Below are 18,545 nucleotides of genomic sequence, written 5' to 3'. Positions count from 1 at the left end.
TGAGATGATAAAGAAGAAAACGCTTTTACATGAACTTACAGGATTTGCTGCTTTTATAAACTGTGAAGATCTGTCACCATCTAGTGGTCCTAGTGAAAATGACGTCAGTTTAAACCCTGTGATGTTGTCATTCAGCAGTTGCAGATGCAAAAATGAAAATTTGCTGACAACTTACCTCCAATTCAGCCCATCCAAGATGTGGATGAGTTTTGAACAGATTTGGATTAATTTAGCATTACATCTCTTGCAGCAGTGAATGGGTGCCGTCAGAACAAGAGTCCAAACAGCTGATAAAAACATCACAATAATCCACAAGTAAGAAAAAAATTGGAAGTGTAGGAACAAATCCATTGTGAAAACCTGTAAACTTTAAATCATCGCCTTGGCCAAATTATCAGTTCATAATGCATAATAATGATAATGGTGGAGTTTTTTCTTACAAGCACACAGCTGAAATCAAGTGGATTACTTGTGGATCTGCTTCGCGTCCTACCTTACAACAGCTATATATATATATATATATATATATATATATATATATATATATATATATATATATATATATATATATATATATATATATATATATATATATATATATATATATATATATTACAGTTTACATTTATTACATTTGTATTAACATACATTTTTACATTTGTTTCATCTTTTTCAATTTTCTACTCTTTTCTAAAATGTCACAACAGTGAGATGTATATTTCCATGCCAGATATTTAAACATTAAAGAAATAGCTTGTGCAAATAAATATGTCGTTTCAAAATATATTTGCTGAAAATTTACTAGTGTGTATATATATATACAGTTGCAATCAAAATTACTCAACCCCTCAGAGACTGCAGTACTTTACAAATACAAGCTTTTCTGAAGATCCAGGATAAAATAAAAATTGCATCTATAACAGTTCACTGGCATATTAAAAGTGATATTGTCAATATATAATGAAATATTTTTTTATAATACTGCTATGACATAATTATTCAACCCCTATTCAGCATTGCTGTTTTTAAATCACTTACTTGTATGGTGGGGAATAAAACACAATTAAGCCTTTAGAAACTTTAGCTTGAGCTGTTACACATACAGTTAGCCCATGCATGTGTTGAAGTTGAGTAGCAAAAATGTCAACAGAGATCTCATAAAATCTGAAGAGAATAAATATTGTATAACTTTAGAAAGTCTACGGCTATATGAAGATTTCCAAGACACTGGAAGTTCCTAGTGACGCAGCTCTCAGACTTATTCCTTAGCTTAAATTGTGTTTTACCAGAAAACCTTTAAGGTTTTGAAGAAAAATAATAAAATAATAAAATGTTTAATCAGAGCAACGGAGAAAAACCTGCAATGTACATCCAAAGACTTGCAAGATGACCCGATGAGAGGAGGAAAACCATAAGAAGAACACTAGACAAGTATGGCCTTCATGTTGAGACATCTCAATGAATACCACTCTTGATCTAGAATGACAAAAGGCCAACTTATACTTGATAAAATTCATTAGTGTAGAACTGTGGAGCTCTGGAGGAATGTTTTATGGAGTGATGTGACCAAACTGGAACTTTTTGGACCCATGGATCAGCGGTGTGTCTGCTGCAAAACAGGCAAAGCTCATAAGCAGAAGAACACCATCTCCATCGTCAAACTTGGAGGTGGATCAGTCCTGTTATGGGGTTAAGTGGAAATCATGACTGTATGAAGGACATCATGGATTCTTTAAAGTGTCAGACCATTTTGACAAGATATGTGATGCCTTTGGTGCAAAAACTGAAGCTGATGATCAATGGACTTTCCTGCAGGCCAGTCATCCCAAAGTACACATCCAAATCTACTTCTGGTTGCTTCAGGGATCAGTCATAGAATGTACTTGAGTGACCTGTTCAGTCTCCAGGCTTAATTCTCATTGCAAATATCTGGCTGAATTTGAAGAAAGTAGTGGCTATGTGAAAACCAAAGATTATCAGTGACCTGGAAGCTTTTTCAGCCGAGGAATGGGCCAAGACTGTAGTAGAGAGAAGATTCTAAACACTTACAGACAGCTACATAGCTACATAGACAGTATAATGGTGATTTTAAAGAATAAAAGATTCTGCACAAAGGGGGTTGAATAAATTTGAACATGAATGTTTAGAGCCAATTTGAATTTTATCATGATTCATCAATGTTCCATTCTCAGAATCACTCAAAAGTGTATTAACAAACTTTCTCTAATACTTTACTGATGCCTTTGTTTTGTATTAATTTCATCAAATGTTGCTTTCCGCAGCAAAATGTCTTGCAGGTCAAGGTTGAATAATTTTGATTGCAACTGTATACATACACACACACACACACATAAATACATACCGTATTTTCCAGACTATAAGTCACACTTTTTTTCATATTTTGGCTGGTCCTGCGAACTATAGTCAGGTGCGACTTATTTATCAAAATTAATTTGACATGAACCAAGAGAAATTAATCAAGTTAAAACATTACCGTCTACAGCCGCGAGAGGGCGCTCTATGCTGCTCAGTGTTCCTGTAGTCTACACTGAAGACATGGAGCGCCCTCTCGCGGCTGTAGACGGTAATGTTTTCTCTTGGTTCTTGGTTCTAAATAAATGCGACTTGTATATGTTTTTTTTCTTGTCATGATGTATTTTTGGACTGATGCGACTTATACTCAGGTATATATATATATATATATATATATATATATATATATATATATATATATATATGGGTTATTTATATATATATATATTATAATAAACACTACACATTGAAATAATGCATATAATTTGTCATTTATCAACATGCATAATGTACCATTTCATTAAATATTTAGACACTTTGAGAGTGAAGTAACTGGTTCTACTAATTTTAATTAGGTGTAATACTGACAAAATAAAAGGTCAGTCAAAAGTTTGATAGAATTTGCAGATGAAAGAAATTGAGCTCAGACTGTCATAAATCCATTTTATTATAAAAAAGAAAATGCATATCTCACATCATAGTATACAGTGTAACAGACCATCTCCCACAAGAAAAGTCAATTTATGGATATCACCTTTGAACAAGAACCTTTGAACAAGAATTTTAAATAAAATAACATCAAATAAAACAAAGCTTCTGCAAAACAGTGGTATCGCCAATATGTTTCCAAATACTGGTACGATCCTAAATTTCTATAGGAACGTGAAAATGCCACATAAGTATGAGTGTTATTATAGGTTAGTACAATCATTGACTCAAATAATGGGGGCACAGGAAATGCTTTAGGTCCGCAAGTGCAATATTCATTATCCAGTTTAAAAGGGCATTTTGACATTATCGGATAATGAACACTAAGTCAATAAACTAATTAAAGGACATCTAATTACAGCTGAGAACTGTTTGTTTGCAGACTCCTGAAATAGTGCTGCACATAATGGCACTGGATAAGTATGAAACAATAGGTTTAAAAATCAAAAGTGTCTCTTTCACCATTCATATAACTAATCCACATTATATTCTTTGCATTCCATGACTTATAAACAAAATTATAATTTGCCTAAAAAGCATCTAAAGAAAAGCGGAGACTGTGAGAGAAGATCTGCTATCATTATTTGTGTCGAAGATTCTTAAAGTTTGGTTTAAAACGTTTTTTGCAACTCTTCTAAAACTGCTCACTAAACTTGAATTAGAGTTATGAATCCCCAAAAAACCACCTTTAAAGTAATTTCACCATGATGAGGTAGAATCCAAACATTTCTATGAAGACACTTTGAAAACGAGTATGGGAATGTAAACAAAACAAAAACAAAAAAATCTTGAAGGCTTTCTTAATTCATTTTTCAAAGCACATAAAAGTGACAAGTGTGATGTCAAGACTCATGTTGGGAAAAAAGATCAAGACATATTTAAATCATGGAACAACTATTCTGATATGCATTCATCAGAATCACAAAATGTTTTCCATCCACGCAGTACTGTTCTGTACAACTGTTCTCGATAAAACTGTGCTTAAAGATTTGCTAACATTTTGAATGACTGTAACGTACAAACTATCACAGCTGGTAAAGAGAAAGGCCAGCAAAAAGGCTCAATGGTTTTAATACTAATTATCAAAATTCACGTTTCTGATGAACCAGCACAGAAAAACCACTGAAATGCAAAATGCACTTCATGAAAAAAATTAGGCCAACACATGCACAAGGAATGTCTAATTCACTACACGAACACAGATTTGCAATTCGTTTCAGTTGTGTGCCTACAGTCAGACAAACATTAGTTTTATTCACGTTTCTGCAATGCACTTTTGAAGGGTTAGATGCATATGACATAACATTAGTAAGAGATGATCTTTATATTCATTATATGCAAGAGGCTCCCTGAAAAGGAAATTTTAGCGTTCTTTGTTTATTTATTTTATTTATTTATTTATTTTTAAGGAGAAAATACAGAAAAGGCCATTGCATGATGAAGAAAATGAGAGGAAAAATATAATAAACTCTGAATTTTGGATCTTACAAAAACAAAATCTTACAAAAACATGCCCAGTTCGCAGTTCACCCCAAAATATGTTTTTCTGCATAAAGAAAATCAAGCTTATAGATTGTTTTATTCTATTTTTTTGCATTGTGGCAATATTTTCATCACATTTTCATTGTAAATTCTTATTATAATATATTAATTAAATTAATTAAACTTATTCATTTATTTCTTGCTGCTTTAATACAGTTTTTCCTGTATAACAGTAATACAAAGATTTTTAAAATTAAAATCAATGGCAGTACAACCAAATATCGCATCAATAAATATCAATAAATTAAACAATATGTCTTAAATTAAATTTTATATATATATATATATATATATATATATATATATATATATATATATATATATATATATATATATATATATATATATATATAGTTTGTTTGCTTTGTTTTTTATAATGTAAATGAGAATTTGGGAGTAAATATACTTTATTTTCTTTAAGCAAACTATATTATCCCACTCTTTTCTTTTACAACCTGGACATGTTCTTGACAGCTTTCATGAGGGTCATCAATTTGGGTTCACAAAAAGGGGACTAAACATCATCTTTAGCACGTAATGTTATATCTGCATAAAAGATTGGCCTCTTATATACACAATATACCAAAATCTCTGATACCGAAAAAGACCACCGAAGAGAAATCTCACATTTTACTATTCACTCTGATAACACAGGTTATATAGACCATTGAAACAGAGCAAAGCTTGATGTATCAGATCAGTCTAGCTGACGTGACACTCCACTGCTATAACCATCCAGGCACGTTCTTACATACACAGTCAGCAATATATCATTTATCTTAATTTGCACATTATCAGCGTTAAAGTCGTGACTCAAAGCAGACTCCTTCTGAACACAAGGGGAGTAGCTAGGTGAAAACGCACTGGTATGGTATTCACAATGGGATGGATACACATCCACACACATATGTATGTGTGCATGCTTTTAGAGAGGTCTGCATTGCCACGCATTTTTTAAATAGATGATTGCATGCATATGGCGTGAGCAAGAGAGACTGAACAGTTAAAAAAAGCCTTCCTAAAGGTCCGCGTGCTGTGTAACTGTCATTGGCTTCTGCTACCATCTCTATAGGGCTCGATAAGGCATGTGATCGTACGCACGGCTAATTCAGTCGGTCCACTTCATGTGCACTCAACGTTAGATTCATTCACAAAACACTCTGCGTGATCTGAAGTGTGTTTCCCAGAAGGAATGTATTAAAGAGTTAAGTTGGTTAGTATAGCGATGTATATCTTCTATGAGTTAAAGCAGCATTATTTATAATAATACATTATTAATGTCACTATAGCATATCAACATCTAGCAGACTAGCGAAAACAAAGATTCATAAGCAAGTCTGGGACCGCGGTTAAGTCGATTTATACACTTTGCCACAGAGACAACCAAAACAAACAAGAGAAAAATAATAAAACATAGCTATACAGACAAATAACAGACTATTCTCCACCTCCCCAACAGTAGTGGTAGAACTCACAAAAATAAATGCATTACATGTCATTATCAAGTATGTCATTCTGATTGGCTACCCTGTGCAACAGAGAGCCAATCAGAGGTAAGAGTCAGCTCAAATGACTGACAGACAGACTATTGTGTAAAAATCGGAATCCAATCAAGTGTATAGTAAAACGCACTGCTGTAAGGCTTTGTTTAGTTCATGGCTCCTCGGTTTAAAGTCCTAGTGGTTGATTTGTGTGTTTTTCTATAAGAAAGTCATCCACAGGTTAATGGAAACACCCTCCACTTTATTCGCCAACATGAAGGAGAGTCTGGTGAACATTTATTAAGGGCAAACGAAAATAGCATTCAATAAAGAGACAGCTGCGAGATCGCAGATAGCTTGATATCGATGTGACATCTCGTGTTAAGCTCCTTCTGGATAGTCTCCATTAAGAGCTTGTTTTCAGATAAGGAACCACAAAAAAAAAAGAAAAAACCTAGATGGACAGTCCACTTTGTAAAGTCAGCGAACATACAAAGTCTGTAGGGTTAAAAGGGTGGAATTTACCAGCTCAGTGGTGTGTAAACAGTGTTTATTTGCAATAAGCTCTCTGCCATAATCAGAGGTCACTGTCACCTGTCGCTCTATGCAAAAAGTCACCAGTTGGCTTTGACCGCTCTGATGTCGCTCACCAGGTTTTGAGCCAGGCATATCCCAAAAATCTGAAACATATTTAAAAAGAAAGCTTCATTGTGGAGAAAATGCAACATGCTTTCACTTTTAGTTAAACTACCTGACAAGCTGAAATTTCCCTATAACCTACAGTTGTATAATACAAACAGTCAATAACAGTGGTGCACGATAAATATCGGCCGATTATTAATGCGCATCTCGTCAGTAAAAACGGTTCTCTAGCTGTTACTACACAGAGCCGTTGTTAACTGACTAGCTGCGCAAATCCACGTTCATTATCATCAATATCTGATGAGATGCGCGTTAATTATCAGCCGATATTTATCGTGCACCCCTAGTCAATAAATATTGGGGTCATATATATATATATATATATATATATATATATATATATATATATATATATAAATAAACTAAAAATGTATAAATAATAATCATAATAAATAAAGACAAAGAAATAAAGAAAATTAAATCTGAATTCAGGATAATTAGGATTTCTTTAGGACTTTTTAGAACATTTTCATGACAATTAATCACATTTTCCTTTGCAATCTCATTCACTTTCTGACAAATAATGACATATTTAAATTTTATCCTGAATTTTTTAGTGTACATCGTAATATATTTTTTGTACAGAATAAGAAATAAAATCAGCATAAATTAAATGCATTATTTCATTCAAAAACAAAACAGGGTGGCTTTCATTATTGTATACATTTGTTTGCAGCAATAATAAAACTGGGAACAAAAAAGTACGGGTATGAAAATAACACAATGCAAAATAACTTCGATATCGATTTTTCCTTTTTGGGGTAAATTATGATCTGGAAATTTTAATATTCACCTAGCCATCCATTATGGTGGAACTTAAAACTAGATTTTGAGGTTTAACCAGAAGGTGGCAGCATAATATCCATTCATGTGGGACCATTTTACCATTCAGGCCTCATTCAAGCAAATCAGTTCAGTCTTTAAAGGATATTTGCATGCTTTAAAGCATTTGCATTAGCAGTGTCCTTACCTGCAATAATGCAATCCCCACAAAAATCCCAGCAACGATGATCAGATTGTCCTGAAGCCACTTTTCAAACTGCCCCACACAGCCCTTTGTATAAATGTACTTCTGCTGATCCAACTCCTGTTAAAAAAAGATTCAAAACAGAACAGCACTTAATGGGAAATGTCAGATCTAAATAAGAAACCAAAACCAACTCTTCATTCAAGTGCACCATGTAGCATATTAGTCTTCGCTCCTCCGAGTTGACCTTTAATCTTTACTGAAGTCCTGGATAAACAATTAGGCCTTCACCTGGGTGGACCTGCGCTTTAATCTATTTGAGAGCAAATATCCTCTCTGGAAAACTGGAAGAACTCACTCCCACACTAAGTAAACGAAATGTCACCCAGCTCACCACATATAACCTAGCACAGGGAAGATCCAGTTTGAATTGCACAGCCATACAGGCTCTTCTTTAACTGCAGATCTTTGTTAACAATTTCTCTTTTTCTTTCTCTCTGCAAGGCCTTCCTCCAGAGCTTGAACAAAGAAGTGCAAAATATTTGAAAGCATGATTCTTTGAGCAAACATTTATTATATGTTCAATACTTGCACACAACACCAAATCAATAAAAAAAAACACTACAAAAGCAAATAAAACCGGAGTAATTCTTTCCAAAGGTGGATTGTGAGAGAAAGAGTAACCATGGGTACACAAGTACTCTGTACCATGGAGAGACCGTGGTGAACTGTGGGTGCAGTTTCACTCCACCCAAACTGAAAGGCACAGGGCTGGCATGAGCTGTCATCCCAATTACAGAGCTCCACAATTTCCCGTGCCTAAAACTAGAAGCTAATTATCACTTTTAAGGTTTAAACTGTTATTAAGGAGGCGAACAAGAGGAACTCAAATGCTCTTAGATTCTCTTGTGCGTTTAACCCTTCTGTGCTCCTTTCAGAGGGTGGTCTGACACAGATTTCATCATTATGGCTCTGCACAACTGCAACATTTCGAACTATTAATAAAACGCTCACCCCTTGAAGCCGCACATCATAGCCACATTGTGTATTCAGGACATCCTCCTAGAGAGAGAACAAAATAGCACTCTCAATTTATTTCAAAACATTTCTATGAAGCTGTATTTAAGACAAAGATCACTGGGTTACATCTTACAAGAAAACACTATTTTAGTACTTCAAAATTGTTGTTTCAATTAATGTTTTCAATTTGTGAAATTTCCAAGCAATTTCTGAGTAACATTTGTTTCATATGAATTCCCACACCAATAAACCATGGCCTCAAAATACAAAATACAAACTATCTGATAAAGTACGGTGTAATGTTTAAGATAAAATTTAATTTCATTAGGATTGAAAAAAACATGCTTTAGCGCAGAATAGAATGTTAGTATTAGAATAGGATAGAATGATAGACTCAGGACTTCAAGATTTTTAATAAAACAATTTTTAAAAATAGAATAGAATCTTAGGGGCACAATAGATTTTGTAAACAATATAACAGAACAGGATTTAATAGTCATTTTAAAATATAATTTCAGGAGAATTGAATGCAATCCTTTGGACAGAAAATACAATAGAACAGAACAGAATACAATAGAGAAAGAGTTAACTTTTCTGAGACAGTTTTATCATGCAAACATTTTAACATCAAAACAACAATATTGTCAGCATGCTAATTAAAGCACCACTTCTAACTATAACTATATATATATAACTATATATATATATATATATATATATATATATATATATATATATATATATATATATATATATATATATATAAACATACATACATATATATGCACACATATACATATATATACATATACATATATATACATATACATATATACATATACATATACATTTACATATACAGGGGGAAAAACAAGGAAAAAAAATGTAGACTCATGACACATCCTTAGTTACACAAAAAAAATTAGCAAATCTCACATGTGCTGCACCACTTTTTGTTATCCCCGTAAAACAGACCAGCAAATTATACTAAACCTCCATTAGATTTTTGAATGAGCTCTATGAACAAGCTTTAAAGCTCAAAGACTACTGCACAGATTGTGAGGAATAACACGATTGACTTTTTGAAACAGAAGCAGGGAAGTGCAAGCGGTAAACAGATGAAATGATTGTTTCTGGCACTCACAGCGGGGTCTTTGACACAACAGGAGAAGGGAACGCCACACCTTTCCCGGCTGGGGTTGGAGTCGGTGCAGTTGAAATAGATGTTCAGGTTCCAGTCATTCGGCCCATGAGCACCACAACACGACCACTGATGAGATATATGACATCAGAGAAGGAATTACTATCATTATCACCAGCACCTTTACATCACACAGCTGTAATTTAAAGTGACGTTTTTCACTTCAAGAAAGCTGAACGACTCAGCAGATGTCTCATATTTTCAAGTGCAGACTTATATATCTTTCCCATTCAAAATACACAGAAAACGAGACGGGAGGAGAAGCGCTGACTCACGTATTCTTGAGCAAAGTCAATGAGGTTCTGGAGGTCAATGTCATCCCGATATGCTTTAACATTGTTGTTGATGAAGAAGTTCAGCTGGTCTTTGATCCAATCTTTAAACACAAAGGCTAAAATGCCAGCTGTGAGCTCCAGGAAAAAGATGAGGCCCAAAAACACTGAAAACTAGAAAAAAATATTATAAATAGTGGAGTCAACATTTTTAAAGGCAAATCATTCTTAAAAAAAAAAACATTCTAATACACTGCAATTTTGTTCACTTCTTTTTGGGTGTATTCTTGAGTCAAGGCCAATTTATTTCATTTAAACGACCATATCTGGAAACAAATGACCCTTGAAATAAGCAAAGAGAGAAAAACAGGAGGCAGGGCTTGTACGCCGGATGCAAGCGTGGAACTCACAAATTTGAGTAGGAATGTGTTCTCCCGGAGCGCACCGATGCATCCGGCAAATCCCAGGATGAACATCACCCCTCCTACAACAATGAAGAGCCAGACAGGGTCGAAGCCGCCCAGATCTGTGATGGAGGAAATGTTTGACAGCACTCCCTGTGGGCCAGACATATCAGACAGAGCTGCTGTAAGTTCACATCCTCCACCACCTGCCAGGCCGCCACAACTGACAGTGTTTGGGCAACCATTGCATTGATTCATGCCTTCCACGTTTGGATTTCCACATCAGGGTGGAAGCTCAGTTCAACCCCAGAACCAACTGCAGGTTTCTGACCACGGTGTTCAACAGCCTTAGTTCGATTCTTAATGTTTTATTTCTGTGATTAACATTTTGCAAATTAAACTGAACCACTTATTAATCATTTACATCATGTTACCGAGATCCGAGTTCCTTTAATTGGCTGACATTAATACAAAGTGCCATATGGCCTACACGTGTCTTTTAGCAGAACAATCAGCGGCTGAATGGAGCAATTTCCAGGTTATTAATCAGCCAGTTGACTTCATTCATTAAGTTGCCTCAAATTAGAGTGAAGAAATTACATTCACCTTTCATGCATGAATACATAACAGCAAGGGTGACCTTTTCAGAGAGGGATGAAAAATCAGAGAGAGAATTGTCACAATAAATACAAAGCTTTATTGAGCGGTGTGATACGGTTACAATATAAGAGCGAAATCAGAATGCCATGAAAAAAAAGAAAAAGATGCCACCCATATGCTTTAATTTTAGTTTAATTAAATTTTAATTTAATATGCTCTCAAATTTCATGACATCAAAAGAGGAAAAAGCAACATGGGGGATTCACAGAAGAGCACAAAAAATAAAGTAAGTAAATATTAATTTGGGCACTTTAACTGACAAACGGAATGAGAGGGCATGATATTTGTAGGTAGTGCTGTTAAAGTGCACCGTTGTCTTCTGTTTACATCTATGATTATGTTGCTAATGCAACCATATATTAGGAATCTGAGGAATGTCACGGATCATTGTATTACATTGTATTGTATTTGTTTTTCCAACTTGCCTTTTCTGCCCAAGCCCAAAGTCCAATACCCAAGAATGCAGCTCCCAGCAACTGCAACACACAAGCACACAACAGAATTCATCACATTTACGCCACTTACTCAATTCATTCCTGCCCCACAATGGCAGGAGTTTAGTGCTATATGCAGACAGCACCGCTCTCTTTATCTACAGGCAACTCATCTGAATAAAAAAAAAAACAGTCTTGGCTGAGATTTTATCAAAGGTCCGGAAAGCAGAGATTTCTCTGCATGCATTGCAATTTTTGTAATAAGGTTCCCTGAGAGGCAGCCAAGACTTGTTTTTACCTGAATGAGAGCAATGACTTGGATACTACTGCTTACAGGAATAGTTTTAATAAATAAGCACCAAAAAAACCTGATGTTGTTCCAAACCTTTATGACTTTCATTCTTCGGAAAAACAAATGAAAAGGGACCAAAGCTGTAAAGGAATTAGGAATGTGAAATATGTATCATCTTAATATGTATCTTGAGTGTCCTTGCATTCACAGCTTGATGTAGAATTGATTTTAGAATATAGTTAGAACGGCGACAGAAATAGTTGTAAAAAAGCAGTGCATACCTCCTGCATGTCTCCGAGAAACACACAGCAGGGTTTCATTACTAAATGAATGATTTTAATGATTCAATAACCCATTCATAAAGACTTTCGATTCTGAATGAATCACCCATTTTTATATAATTGGCAAATTTCACCACTTAATGAAAAAAGTTAATTTCTGTCTCTTCTGTGAACTAAACACAGCAAAGAATACGAAGAGCTTAAAACAGGTCTAAACCACTCAAAGTACCAGCACAAAACCCTTTTTAAATCAGCAAAATATCATGTTGTTGACAAAATATATATGAAAAAAAAATGTTTTGGTAAACATTGCATTGCTCTAATTTGTATTCACTCCTTTCTAAAGGTCTACGCGGGATTGATTTTTCAGCCCAACTCCTGATGGCTCCCTCTAAAAAAAAGTCATATTTTTTCTGCAGGCCTCTTACTAAATCATAGAACAAAAACACATCCCACCAGATTTCACATTAATGTCATTGGTCATCAAGCCTACAATGATCTGTCCTAATGATTTCTGAATGAACACAAATGTGATTTGAAACCTACGGAATAGAAGACAATTCTCAATGAATAACAACACCAGCTTCACAAAGTTAATGTACAGCTTCATAAAACTTGTAATGTGATTCATATATTTCATTTGGCCCACTTAAAAAAAAAAGTCATCCATCACTCTTATTAGACAGAAACAGAAGAGACAGTTCAGGAAATTACTCGAGAGAGAGGGATGTGATGAGCATTTGGGAGAGAGGGGTGAGGATTTGAACCAGAGCACCACAGCTCACCATCATGTCTTAAGCACATGCACCAACAACTAGTCCATGGCACCAACTAGAAGCCAATTTCTCTTGGACTAAACCATGCAACAAAAGAAGTTTCTCGGTGAGTCTGATTTACTGACTGACCTTCTCGCTCTAATGTGTTTTCAAATCTCCAGATTTCCTGTCAAACTCCCACTGGGCTCTCAGCGGTGTGTGTTTGGTGGCGGGTTAAAGCAATACCAGCGTAAGGGGAAACGTATGAGTGGGAAGGTGAGAGTTAGAAGTCAGGGTATCAGTAGACGCAAATCCCATAATCCCATTTCCAGCAGTCTAGGCTAATCCAATGGATGGCTGGGACAGAGCTAAGGGCCAGTCATCCACTGCACACACTTTCTCTGTCAAAACATACCACTGACTCCCATTCATCCCTAATGAAGACATCAGCCTATCTCCTCCACTCCTCTCAGTCCAGATCCAAGGGAGGCCAGTGACGTGGATATTGGGATTAGAAACGTTTGAGCATCACAGAGCACTTAAACAACTTATTTAGTTATTCCGGCCAATCAGAGGACAGCTGCTATCTCACACAGTGGGATGATTAGATTTACAGTATCTCTGTATCATCACTAACGGCAGCCAAATAAACTCTTGGCTTAAACTCGAAGCACTGTGACAGTGAACAGAACCACTTTTTCCACCAGCTGCTACATCCACATGAACAGCTTTTGCTTTTCTTCTCCCTGAGCCATCTTCCGATATCTTTATTTGATTAAAGAACTGCTGCATCGCAATAGCAACTTTTTATATTTTGGAAAGTCTGATTTAGTGTAAAGTAGTATTTCTGGCTTTATTAGTGCTGTTTGCTAAAGCAAGCATCAATATTCATTTTGCTCACAGTATTCAAGGATCTGGATAAACTGCTAACCCTCTTGAACCTTATCCTACACTAGTAATTATACGTGCATGCACAATACCCAGTGCTGTTCTTATTGTTGTTCTCAACAACTAAAACTATTAAAAACTGTTTTTGGTAATTGCTGAAATAAAATAAAAAATATATATATTTATTTTCAGAAATCAATATTAGAAGAAAATACGTCAACAAAAATTTAAGAATAAAAAAAATGATGTTCTACTTGATGTACTAAATTTGTTAAAACAACTGAAATATTAATTTATTTAAATCTTAATTTAAATGTTAAAAAAACATAATTACAAAAGCTCATAAACTTATTTAAACTCAAAATAAATAAATAAAATGTGTTGTAAACATAACCATGATAGAGATGACTATTCGACATTTTTACCATTTTTCAAATGTCTACCATATTATTATAAATATGTGTACTGAAATTTTTCTGAACTATCTGACTTTTGATTTTATTTGATTTTTATATTTAATATATCTGGTGGGTGAAAATTCTCACTCTCACATTGTTTCAAACCTGTATGACTTTACTGCATCTGTGGAACACACAAAAAGATATTCTGAAGAACTGTTTTTGCCCATATTATGAAAAGGCAGTGGATGTCCAATACAACCTTCATTGTATGGGCAAAGAAAACTGAAAGATAAAGTCATACAGTTTTGGAACATCAAGAAGGGGAGCAGCTAATGACAGATTGTTCATTTTTGGTTTCACCATTCCTTTAAGAAACCTAGCAACCACATAGCAAAAAAAAAAAAAAAAAAAACTCAGAAAACCTTAGAAGCTGCATAGCAACATTGTTTAGCAATGGCAAACACCACTCAGATATTCTTTAGGAAACTTCAGAAACCGTGTTCAGAAACCATCCTCAGTTTCTTTAAGTTGAACACTTACAACAGGAGTCTGTGTTTGGTTCTAAATGGTTAGAAAATATATTTCTCTGGCCAAGTTTATGGAAACATATACAAGTTCAAGTTTCCATAAGGACACAAACGTGACTTCTAGAGCTCATCAAGGAGACGAATCTCACTTCACATGAGCTTTAGTCGATTTCAAAACAACAAAAACCATAAAACAAGAAAGAACAGCCATTTGTTATTTCAACATAATTGCTGTGTGTCAGCAGTGGCTCAATATCAGCACGTTTAAGTCATTTTTAATAATTGATGGAAGAGCGAGAGTGACTCTGGCTTTGTTCATTTGTGTTTTAGTGAGAATGAGTCGATGTGTGCAAGTCAGAGTAGGGCCTGCTGGGAAATGGCATGGAAATAAACTACCTCGCAGAGCAACAGAGGAAGAAGGGGGTACGGACATGTGGTTCCCATCTGCTGTATGAACCTGGAGGATACGTAAAGGAAAAACCCACAAGAGCTCAAGCAAGGACAAAAACACACAATAAACACTTTGGGGATCAGAAATGTGCCTTGCTGGTACACAATACACAAGCCACAGTGTGCAAACAAACACAGCAGTCAATGCTTTTGTTGCATCAGGGGCAGTGTGTGTGATAACAGACGCACGGCTCCATCAGCTCCACAGCGAGAGGATGAATGGGGTTCCTGAGACACACAGGGCCGTGGCTAGCACTCGGGCCCCTCTCACGCACGCCCAAACACCTTCATTTGAATACAAGACAAAGGGGTTGCGAGGCTCCCCAATGGAAAGGAGGAATTAAAGATGGCTGGGGTGGGGGTCTGACATTGGGAATGTTAAGATGTTCCTTCAAAAGCTTCCTGGGTAGATATCAGACAGTGTTTACAGAGTGAAGCGTCTGTAATTACAGGCCATCAGCTCAGCCCAGTTTGAGGCTGGCAAAGTGAGTGTCCTGTAGGGATCAGGTAGGTTTCTGTCCGATCAGACTGTCTCCACTTTAAACCCATCAGACAGGCATTAGTATGACGCACAGGGGTCAAACAGTCTGCTAAGACAAAAGGAGTCGAGAGACAAAAAAAGGCTTTCAGACATGACGAGGGGACAATAAGATGACAAGAAGAAGTATAGCGATCAGACACTTAATTATTAATACTATTTTTCATAATTAGGGTAAGGGATTTGAACCCATAACACAAGTACGTATCGTATCCTGAGTGGTTCAAGGACATGAATGATATTTCCAATCACGCCAATTATTCTGGAGAAGTCTACTATTACTTTTCCAAGTGGTAAGATGTCAAATTTTCTCCTGGCAGAGAATAAAATGGCTTAGAATAAAAACTGCTTAGATTTACATTGATTGAGGGAATTCAGACATATCTGCAGTTGGCAGTAAGCAACAACTTAGCAACCACCCAGACCACCTTAGCAACCACAATACCCAAAAAAAAAAAAAAAACAACAACAACAAAACATTCACCTTGACCTCCACCCACAAAAGTGGTGACTTTTGCATGAGTAAACACCAGTCACATTTTACTAAGAAAATGTACAAAATTAAGTTCAAAGACACTGTCAATATTTCTCTCCCAAATGAAGTCAGCCAATGTCTATTTCCATTTTTGTTCTTAAGGGTAAAGTAAAAAAATAAATAAAGTTTTACTCCAACCTGCAGTGTTATTTTAGTATTATTTATTATACTTTTAAAGTTACGGCATTTCCTTTTTCTTTTATATTTTAAATTTCCTATTTCTATGAATTTCAGTTTAAGTCATGTTAGGTACTTCAACTCATTGTATTACTAGTTAAAAAAAATTTGTCCACACAAAGAAAGTAAAAACAACACTGACGCTCATTGCATGTACAAAAAACACTTCTCAAAATATCTTTTGCGTTCCACAGAAGGAAGGAAGTCATAAACAAGGGTGAGTAAATGATGACAGTACTTTCATTATAGGTGAATGTTAAGTATCAGATTTAACTTTGGGTGAATTGCTCTTGAAAAGATTAAGTCAAGGGTTTCATTTAGCTACAACAGGGTTGATTTCAGTTTCCAGTAGTATAGACTGACATTCAGGCCATGATTTGGTGAAAACACAGGCGTCTAAGTTCCAACATAACACAACAGGCTCTCTATAACGTGGGAACAATGGCAGTAGGAGGGCTAGCTGTTACAGAGGACAGCAGACCATTATACAAGGCTACCATTTCAGACAGGACGGCATTAAAGCGTGAGGGGGCACCAATTACCCCCACGCCCTCCAGAAGGGATCTTCACTACCCCATTCAGAACTACTAACCACTGAAGGCTGGAATTTATGACATCAAGAAACTTCACAGAATCACGCTCCAGGCGATGTGTTCGCTCCAGAAATGACTCATGGAAGAGTTTCCTTTTATCTCACAATTTATCACTCTCTTACATGAAAACCATCGTGGAATTGAGCAACATGATTGGTTCTTCATTATGATGTAATGGGGAAAAAAGTCTATATTTAAGGCTTAAGAGTCACTTAAGACAGACTTCACACCAAAATGATTATTATTTTTATTATTATTTAATTTACTCTCTTAAATAGTTCTGAACCCATATGTTGTTATTCACTGCAACTGAACTGGATATTTTCCATACAATTAGTGAACATGTCTAATAAAGCCCTGAAAAGGACTATAAAAAGCACAATAACAGTTGCCATATGGCTCATTTGCTCTATTCCAAGTCTCCTTAAGCCATAAAATAGCTATATAGTAACAAGCTATGGACTACTATAATGGTGCTTTTTCAGATTTCTGGAATATTGACAGCCTTGTGTCAGTATGGACCGTCAATATGTGAAAGCATCTAAGTGAAGATTCTTTATTAAAAAAAAAAAAAAAAAAAAAAAAACACTATATTAATTTAATATAAACTTTTTGAGAATGTATCAGATCATGAACCATACAAATAAAGAGATCAGAGACCATACAAATAAATAAATACATAGCACTGGTAGGGTAAGTTATATCTCATAAATACATTCATGTCACATGCTGTGAAATAAATAAGGTAAATGTATTTCCTGCTGAACTTGTTTTGCAATCCCAATTATTTTCACCACAATAAAAAGATTATGAAGGCAATTAATACAAGTTTGAGAAGCAAATTAACCGCAGATCCACAAAACTTACCCAAAATAGGATGTTGAATCCGAACAAGAAGTATTTAACACAGCAGCTGACCTCTGCTCCTTTAAAATGATGCTGTTTTCTGCTCATTTTGTCCAGGCCAGCTAACGCTGTTGTGTTGATACAAAAACTAAACCGATCTGCAAAAATACGACTTGGAAGCGATTCATGTATCTATATTTTAGCCGAAGAGCCTGCGAACCAGCTACACATCGCAAACCACAACAATGCACCAACAAGCGCTTTTTCCACTGAGCTGAATATATTCATCAGTTTTAAACATATAAACAACGGATGAGGATGTATATGGGTGGGGAAATGAATGTTCCGGGTCCCCCCTGATATACCCCGAACGGCTTGGATTGGTGTCATGAGATGTTTTTGATATTTTAACCTTGTTGTAAATGTCCCGAGGAAAACAATCCACTGCAATCTAACAATCCAGCAAGAACTGAGAAGCGTGACACTGCAATCAGAGGACACGAGCTCACTGTCAACTGAACGAGCTGTCATAATAAAAGACCTGTCAGCGCCAGTGTC

General features: G+C 35.5%; 1 protein-coding gene across 1 annotated transcript; it reads right to left on the bottom strand.

Annotated features, from left to right (window-relative positions):
* Positions 1-2,962: 2,962 nt before the first annotated feature.
* On the bottom strand, positions 2,963-18,471 carry LOC128027589 (tetraspanin-17). The gene is made up of 8 exons (XM_052615333.1): positions 18,009-18,471; positions 11,696-11,746; positions 10,617-10,763; positions 10,210-10,380; positions 9,878-10,003; positions 8,728-8,775; positions 7,717-7,833; positions 2,963-6,724 (listed from the first exon to the last, which is right to left on the bottom strand). Exons 1-8 carry the CDS (start codon positions 18,093-18,095, stop codon positions 6,659-6,661), a joined length of 813 nt encoding a protein of 270 aa, XP_052471293.1. The 5' UTR covers positions 18,096-18,471; the 3' UTR covers positions 2,963-6,658.
* Positions 18,472-18,545: the final 74 nt, after the last annotated feature.

The sequence above is a fragment of the Carassius gibelio genome, chromosome A14 (assembly GCF_023724105.1).
Source record: "Carassius gibelio isolate Cgi1373 ecotype wild population from Czech Republic chromosome A14, carGib1.2-hapl.c, whole genome shotgun sequence".
Lineage (NCBI taxonomy): Eukaryota > Metazoa > Chordata > Actinopteri > Cypriniformes > Cyprinidae > Carassius > Carassius gibelio.
Note: the sequence above shows the minus strand (reverse complement) of the source record. Positions and strands in the feature narration are given on the sequence as shown.